This window comes from Aythya marila (assembly GCF_965140915.1).
Source record: "Aythya marila genome assembly, chromosome: 6".
Classification (NCBI taxonomy): Eukaryota; Metazoa; Chordata; class Aves; order Anseriformes; family Anatidae; genus Aythya; species Aythya marila.
In genome coordinates, this window is record NC_139047.1 from 16,770,597 (window position 1) to 16,779,156 (window position 8,560).

Below are 8,560 nucleotides of genomic sequence, written 5' to 3' on the forward strand. Positions count from 1 at the left end.
CCTCAGCAAAGTGTTCCCTGTGCTGTGTTGGCACGTGACCACACACTTTTTCTGTTCTTCTTGGGCAGCCAGATACCAAAGCCAGCCTGGCTTCTTGCCTGAGCTCAGCTTTCAAAGATGTGTGATGTTCTGTTATCACTTACCCAGCCAAAGGATATCAAATCTATACACTCACATATACTGCTTATGAACAGTAACTTAACAACTTTTTTATTTTCTTTCTCTTTGGAAGCCTTCCATATATTTTTGTTCTTCCTTTCTATTCTGTTTCAAGCAAAATGGGAACACATAAACAAAATTATATTGTTCATATCCCCTTGGTAGCCTGTGGCTCTTTGAGCAATAGTCAGTAGGCAAAAATTAATATAAGACAGAAATAGAATGGTCTTTTTGTGGTTTCTAATGATGTTTGGGGGAAAATAAGGCCAGAAAATAATATTTGTATAGTTTGTGATAAATTATATGGTGCTGGGTATTTACTGAGGCAAGTCTGGAGGATTTTGTTCTAACTCTAGTGAGAATTACAGCCCATGCTCTTACCTCTATCTGCATAACCTAAAACCTGCTTCCAACTGTTAGGCATCAAACCGAACATGTGTGAGAGACAACTCTTGGGATATTAAATGAGTGAATCTTAGACCTTATCTATCATTTATTTGTCTCATGTGTGCACCCATGTATATCGGAGGCATTTTTATTTAATTATTCAGGAATTGGCACATGACTTGCATTATCTCCTTCCTCTGGGTATCTTGCTGACAGAACAGTGTAAAGGAGTAATATCTTACACAGTAAAAACTGGTTGTGAGGAAGAGAGATGCCATTAAACTGTCCCTGTTGTGTGAGCAGAAATTACACTTAATACTAAGTACCAGTTTTTTAAACAGAATACGTTTGTGTTCATACCAGCAAATTTATTCAGACAGCCATAAAAGAGTTGTAAGGTTTCATCTTAATTTGCAAGTAAATCTCTATATATTCAGGCTGTGTCATTTTGACTGATACAGAACTGTGCACTGCTACGATGCTGGCACGTGTATTTCTTTAGTCGGGAAAATATATGGCCTGAAAACATTCTTTGTAAAAGACTTAGTGTGGTCTAACGGCCTGGTCAAGAACCACCGAAATCAATGAGAATCTTTCTTTCCAGTTTGATAGTGCAGGAGCATGCCACCAGTGTGGAAAACTTTCCTCTGGCCTGAAGTTGACTAGCACAAATGTCAAAACCATTAAGAAAATAAAAGGCTGAAAAACCAGCAGCCCCATGGGCATGTGACGAATTTGGAGGCAACTGAAAACACAGCTGTCTTCTGAAGTTTGCATGTGAACCATGCGCTCTGAGAAGACAGCTTATAAGCATATAAGCTTATTCTGGCTGCATATATGGGAGCATTTTTTGTTTAGAAACAGACTATTAACAGTAGACTTGGTGTAAAATGTACCTTAAAAGCAGCTGAAAATAGTTGGCTTGGAGTTGACTTGCTTTTAACGATCAGATTGAAAAAACAAACAAACAAACAAACGTTATTGACATGAATTTCCATGAATTTTACTACATCTTACTCTGTTTTGCTTCGAGTAGTTTCTTATCAAAAAAAAAAAAAAAAAAAAAAAAGCTGGCAGAAATATTAGTTCCTATTTTTTTTAAATGAATGATCATCCTGCCGTATAAAAGGTCGTTTGGTGTCACTGCTGCAATAAGGAACTGCACCCCATTTCTTTCGGTTGCTGCGGGTTTCATACGAGCAGCTCTGCCTTGGGAATTTTTCCGTGGTAACCTGTGAAGTGCATCAGCTACTTGGAAGGAGCCGTGACCCTGTGTACAAAACCAAAAAGTCTCTGCATGCATGCACAGCCGCCAGCTTTATTGTACTTTCCAAGTACAGTGGGGACACGGTGTGCAAGCACAACACGAGGCCCCGCAGCTGTGGGAGGCTGGGGCTGGCTCCCAGCTGGGGACCCCACGCTCTGGACCCCCAGGATCCCTCTCCCCGCGACTTGTTCTTCACCCCGAAGTCCCACAGCCAGATGAAGTCCAAAGCAGAGGGAAAGTCGTCCAAAATTGTTTTGTCCTGTGGATCCAGAGACGTCCCTCTGTGCGCTGCCACGATGCTTGCCCAGCCACCGTCCAGGTGCTGGAGAAGTGTTTGGGGTCGGCTGCTCTGTCCTCTTGGATACCGCTGCTTTACCTCTGGGAGAGGTGAAATCCGGGGAAGCGGGAATCCCTGGTGACTTTTGCGCTTCTGTGGAGCAACCAATGGCTGTCACTTTCTGAACCGCTACTCCGAGAGAAAGACACAGGAATCCCCAGGCTCCTTCTGCGCTTTAATCCGTTTTGCATACGGATTTAACGCGGTGCAGTTTTTCACCCGTACACAACAAGAGAGCCCGGGGGAGGCGGGCGGCCGGGAGCCGGGACCGGGGAGCTGCAGGAGGCCCTGCGCCCTTCCGTCCCGTCCCGTCCCGTCCCTGTCCCCCCACCCCAGAGGTGCCCGGAGGAGAGCCGTGGGAGGGCACCGGCTGGGCCCCGCCACTGTGGCCCCGGGGACGGAGATAAGGGCGCTTGTCCTAAGGGGGCTCCGCGCCACGCTTGGTACCGGCGCGCATCCCTCCCGTCGCCTTGAGGGGAAGCCCTCCGCGCTCTGCCCTGCCCCGTCGAGGCTCCCCCGGCTCCTGCAGGAGCGCTGCCCGAAGCCGTGCGCGCCCACCCGCCGTGCCGCCGCCCCGCGCAGCTCCCTTCCCACCAGATAAACGTAGGAGAGGGCAGCAGCTCGGGGCCCCCGGTGCTCCCCACCGCTCCCCGACGGCTGCTGGCTGGGCCCGGCCGGGGGCTTCAAGACGGAGCCGAGCAGCGGCGCTTGGGGCCGGCAGCAACTTTCCCTGCCGATGCTCCGCGACACCGCCGCAGGTAAGCGGCAGCGAAAGCGGGGCCGGCCCTGACAGAGGAGCCGGCCGCAGCCCCGACGCCCAGGCGGGGCTCAGGGGGGGCTCCCCGGGGCTGCCCGGGGGGCTGCCAGCGCCTCCCGCTCCCGCTTCTTCTGCTTCATGCGGCGGTTCTGGAACCAGACCTTCACCTGGGCGTCGCGGAGGCGCAGCGAGCGGGCCACCTCGAGGCGGCGGGCCCGCGACAGGTAGCGGCTGAAGTGAAACTCCTTCTCCAGCTCCGTGAGCTGCCGGGTGCTGAAGCTGGTGCGCAGGGGGCAGGCGGGAGGCGCCGCGCCGCCTGCAACGCCGAAAAACACCGCGCTTCAGCGGGGCGGGGGCGGGGGAAGGGAGCGGGACTGGGGGGTGAGGGTCGGGGCAGGAGAGGGGCAGAGGGGAGCAGGGATGGGAGCGGCCCCCTCCCGCGCCCTGCGGCCCCACTCACTTCTCCCGGACGGGCTCCGCTTCACTCGCATCCACTCGAAGGTGCGGGGCGCCGCCGGGGCCGCCCCGGGGGTCGGGGAACCGGGACGGGGCCGGGGGCGGCCGAACTCCGGAGGGGTCGGGCGGCGGGTCCCGGAGTCGTCGGGGCGCGGTGGGTCCCTGCAGCGCTCTCCCGGTGTCCCAGCTCCGCGGGGCCGCTCGTAGCCGGGGCACGGGACCGCCGCGCACCCCGCGCAGGCAGGCGGCGGGGGGGGGGGGGACGCGATGCCCGGCGGGGAGAAGGATCCGGGTCCCCGTCGCGGGCAGGGGGGCACCGGGACCCCGCGGCACAGCCCGATGGAGAGGTACCCCAGGTCCATGCCTGCGCGGGCAGCGCCGCTCCGACACCTGCCCCGCGCCCCGCCGGGGCAATATTGCCCTGATATAGGGCCGGAGCGGGCGGCACGTCCCGCCCCGCGGCCAATGGGAGCCCGCCGGGGGCAGCCCGCACCGGGGGTCCCGGGCACCGCCGGCTCCCTTGCCCGCTGCCGGCCGCCCGCTCCCGTCACGGGCCCGGCCTGACCCTGCGGGCCGAGGGGCAGCGACAGGGGGTGATGGGGGAGGGGACACAGGGCCGGGAACCGGCGGGCAGCGACCCCGGCCCCAGCTCTGACGGGACCCCCCGGGACCGGCCGGGTCGGCGGAGCCGCCGCTCACTGCAGAGCCGGGATTTGGAGGGGAGACGGCGCCCTGCCTTCGCCCAGTCTCCTGTCGCTGCCCCTGTCCCTGTCCCAGGACGGGGCTGTGCCAGGACGTCAGGCCAGCGTGCACCCCCGCGCTGTCCGCACCCGGGGGGTGCTGCACCTCCCGGCACTTAATGGTCTCGCTCCATCAGATAAGTGCTCTGCAGGCTCTCAGCAGTGAATCCCCCAGCTCACCACGCTAATGGGCTTTCATTTTTCCCTTGGCGATTCGGCATTCTTCACTGAGTGTTCGCAGCTGGCACAGGAAGCAAAGGAGCAGAGCAGGCACAGGAGTGCAGCAAGTTGCGCTGCCCTGCCAAACCCTCCAACACTTTCTTTTACTCTTCTCCCTGGATGGCAGGGAACAGGAGGAAACACAGAGAATGCGAACCCTGAACTCCAAAAGTCATCATCTTTCCTTGTATGACTGCAAGGGAGGCTTGACAGCCCAGTCTGAGCTACCTAAAACCTCGATGTGGATCCTGATGGGTTTCATCCAGCTCATTAAAATTAACAGTCATGTGTCAGTGCAGTAAAGGCAAGAGGCAGAGCACACTGAGGCTTGGATGACACACTTGGGTAGGGAAGGAACATGAAGAAGGGCTGCACTACTCAGCTTTGAGTTAAACACTGAGCTAATTTCACCTCCTAGCTTTTAGGGGGCGGCTGTGGGCTCACTTGGGAAATGCAAGGATTGCACCGTGCCACCAAAATATTTTATTCCCAAACAAAGACCTGAAACTAAAATGTTTTCATCTATCATCCAGTGCCTTCTATTCAACAGTTCAAAGAGTCTGATGAGCTCTTAGCCAAAGCACTGCTCACTGTGGCCTGGAAGAGGCACACAAATTTTGCAAGGGCTGGAGATGGTGCCAGCCACCCAAAGGTAACCAGGATGGTCCAGAGAAATTAAAATCCCACTGAGCCCTTTGTGGATATCAGAGTACTGGACTGGTGGCAAGGAAGGGAGAGTGTGGGGAGATACAGTCAGGGCATTTCACTGACAGCCTCAGCTCTTGTCCCTGGGGATTTGGTCCTCCCAGGACCTCCGCAGGGAAGAAGAGCATGGCTGCCCTGCAGCTGTGCCACCCATGGGGCATGGCGGTGGGGCTGCTGGGACTGTGCTGCAGGGTCTGTCCCTGGGGCCAACAGGCACCAACTGGCAAGGACATGAGAGCACTTCCCTGCATGTGGGCTGTGAACAGAAGTGGAGCCTTCTAACAGCCTTCTAACAGCCCTGCTTTCTCCCCAGCTCACCCAGCACATCTTTAAGGCTAGCTGTACAGATTGCTACCTTAGCTTACTCCAGGCTCAGTCCACAAACAGCCATCGCTGTAAGCCCAGAGCCCTGCTGTTAGGTGCTCTATAGACACAGCCTTGCTCATGGTTAGGGGCTGTACTACCCTGATACACTATTAATGGGATTATCACCTACGCTGCCATTTGTACAGGACACAGGTATAAGATACAACAGTTTAAATCAAATACACCTGGTCAGGAAAACTGTGGTTGGGTTTAAAACTATGAAGGGTTCAAATTCTGGTGATGCAAGCTTGCTCAGCACACCCATGGCAAGAAGAGGGGTTTGAAATATGTCATTTTCTGATAGAACAGAAGCCTGCAAACACCAGACTTTCTCTTTAGCAAAGAAAGGATGTCCACTAGGAAAGCATCTGCCCTCTTCAGTCCCCCCTGCTGTAAAAACTCCCGCCCGCAGTGAGGCAGACAGCATGGGCTCCGGAGGAGGGCTGTTGCCTTGCTCAGCTCCTCTGTTTGTAGAACACGACTGCTTTAATTACACCTAAAGCTGTGTTTTAAACGCTAAAACAAGAGCATACGATCTTTCCATTCACCCAGCTGGATCCTGTTACTGAGTTTTTCATTCGTTACCTGTTTGTTTTTGCAGGAGTGTTCAAGGATGTGGAAAGCAGAAACCATTCGCTACACACAGGCCAAGTGTCTCCTGTTGCTGCTCTGTCTTTTGAGGAGGGGGTTGCAATTCTCTAAGTTCCTGGATTTCACTGTGTTCAGAGTTAAATAACTAAGTCTCAATGTTGAGCAACTGCAGATGTTTTTTGTTGTTGGTGGTGTTTTTTTTTTATTTTTTTGCAAGAGGTCTACTTGATAAGAGTCTCTGAATGTCCAAAGAGAAGAAAGAAAACCAGATTAAAAAGAAGACTGGGAGAAACATGATGGCCATCAAAGGGAATTTGTGGATGGCCAGGAGCTTTAGGGATGTCTCAGCAGCACAGTGATGATGTGAGCCAGGGGAGCTGATGGAACAGAAACCTCTGGGAGAACAATGGACCCAACCATCCCCCATGCTACCACATGCACTGAAGATGGTAGCAGCCCTCAAACAGAGGCACCACCTCAAGGTTGCATGATGGAAACAGCCTGGGGCACAATATTGCCACAGTTATCACCACAATAACACACGAGATTTGACAGATCCCTCTGCTGGCCCCTCTGCTGCCAGAATCCTGCCATCCATGAGAGCCGGTTCCTGGAGGCAGTGCCCAGGGGTAAGCCGGGCTGTGTGCCCATCCAAGCACTTGGAATACATTCAGTGGCCCTGTTACACTGGCAAGTCTTCAAAAGGCCCCGGGAAGAAGACTATTAGGGAAGAAGAATCCCTGGGAAGTTTATTTTGTAGAGTGTGGCTAAAAGCAGGGATGTAGAGAGACCCCAGGGCACAGAAGGGAAATTGCCCTACCGCTCTGACACAGCTCCAGGCGCAGCTCCAGCACACACAAGGCCCTTCCAGAAGGGCAGGCACCTCTTCCTGAGGAAGGTGTGTTTTCCTCTTCCCTTGATATTTGCGTGCCACAAGCTCTCCTTTCCTGCCTGACCCCTGGGGCAGCTTCAGCAAGGCTGAGACAGGAGACCCGTGCTCTTCTACTACATGGGCTTAACTACAAGGATCTTCTGCACAAACATGGAAGAGGAAGGTCTCGTCCTTCTTCCTTCAGGATTCCCCTAGAAGAGGAATTTTCCCATGGGCCTCTGTGCCATGTAATACCCTGTTTCCTATCCAATGGCTGTGAATTTGGTTGGAAGGAGAAATTACAGGTATTGAGCATCCAGAGACATCAAGGTAAGCCCGCTACTGTGTGCAAAACAGAGGTGTCAAAGGGTCTGCAGCAAAGCCTGCTGCCCTGCCTAGCCCTTCTTGCCCCCAGATATCCTAAAAGCTGGCCCAGGAACACAGATCCAGTTTTCACACCTCACTCCGGTGTGGTTATCTACTCTCTCCCAAAGCTTCTGCTGCTGCAAGGAGAACTGCACATCAGCAAATAAAGGATAAGCAAATATAAGTGCTGAAATTGCACGTTCAGGAGTATTTTTCCCCAGAATCCCCCCATCGTGCTACTTTGTAAATCCTGTGCTGACTTTCTTCAGCTTTATGCTCATGGCCATTGCAGCTGAGCCTCTCTGGGCTCATCCCAGCACAGCTCGGGGAGCTCCTGGGACCCTGGGCATCAGCAGAGGCTTGGGCATGCAGGCACAGACACCTCGATGCCTGCAGGCTCCCTTTTGGCATCTTTGTGACTGAAGGGGCTCGTTCACAGTCTTGCTGGCTGGAAGCCACATTATGCCAGGGCTTTCCAGCTCAGGGACCGGGCTGTGCCTCTGCTGGCCAGGCTTTTGGTCAGGTCCCAGCTGGCTCAGGCCCGAGCTGAAGGAGGAGGAACTGCTGTTGGATGAAAAGTGTGCAGGGTGTGATTGATGAGCCCTGAACAGATCCTCCCTGCTCCCTCCCCCTCCAGGCATGTTCCCCACGAGGCCCACAGCATGCCCACTGCCCTGCCTCGCCTGGCAATGGGGGCTGCTGCCTGCCTGCCAGCCTAGCATTTAGCCCCCCAAAAGTGGCCAGGCCCATCTCCCACCTTTTAGAAAGGGAGCCCCAGCCAGCCAACCCAGCCGCTGGCTGGCCCAGCAGCACCGGCTCCTTTGTGCTGCCTCATGGCTTTTGTTCCCTGTGGGGCTGCAGCAGTGTGCAACCCTTTGGGGCTGCCACTGTGTGTGTCCCACTGGGCACACTCTGCGCACTGGCACAGAGCTGGATGGATGGCAGCACAACCGCGGCTCCTTTCCTCCTGCCCCAGCCAGCAGCTGCCACCCAGGTGCCCCATCAGCGGCAGCCCAGCAGCTCTATCCTTTTTCCCTGTTTTTTGGTTTTGTTTTTTTTTTTTTTTCCCAAGTGGAACCCCTTTTGTGCCCAGACCTTCCTGCAGGCTGGTTCACAGGGCTGGCGTGGGGCTGGCAGCACGCAGAGACTCCCGAGGCTCATCCTTCCTTCAGTCTCCTCCTGGCAATGGAGTCCCAGTGACCCTGCTGGTCCCCCGCAAAGTCGGGGGTCTTCCTGGAGCTGCCAAGGGGCTCCATCCTTCAGGTATGGTCCCATGGTGACAGCTGCTCGGGGGACCAGGGCTGAGAGCCTGCAGTGCTCTTGCTAACGAAGCAGGGCA

At 54.9% G+C, this 8,560-nt stretch overlaps 1 protein-coding gene across 1 annotated transcript; it reads right to left on the reverse strand.

Annotated features, from left to right (window-relative positions):
- Positions 1 to 2,978: 2,978 nt before the first annotated feature.
- On the reverse strand, positions 2,979 to 3,725 carry LOC309879492 (homeobox protein Hox-D1-like; the record flags this gene model as incomplete). Its single annotated transcript, XM_082763225.1, has 2 exons — positions 2,979 to 3,223; positions 3,368 to 3,725. 2 exons carry the CDS (start codon positions 3,723 to 3,725, stop codon positions 2,979 to 2,981), a joined length of 603 nt encoding a protein of 200 aa, XP_082619351.1.
- Between the last annotated feature and the right edge of the window lie 4,835 nt (positions 3,726 to 8,560).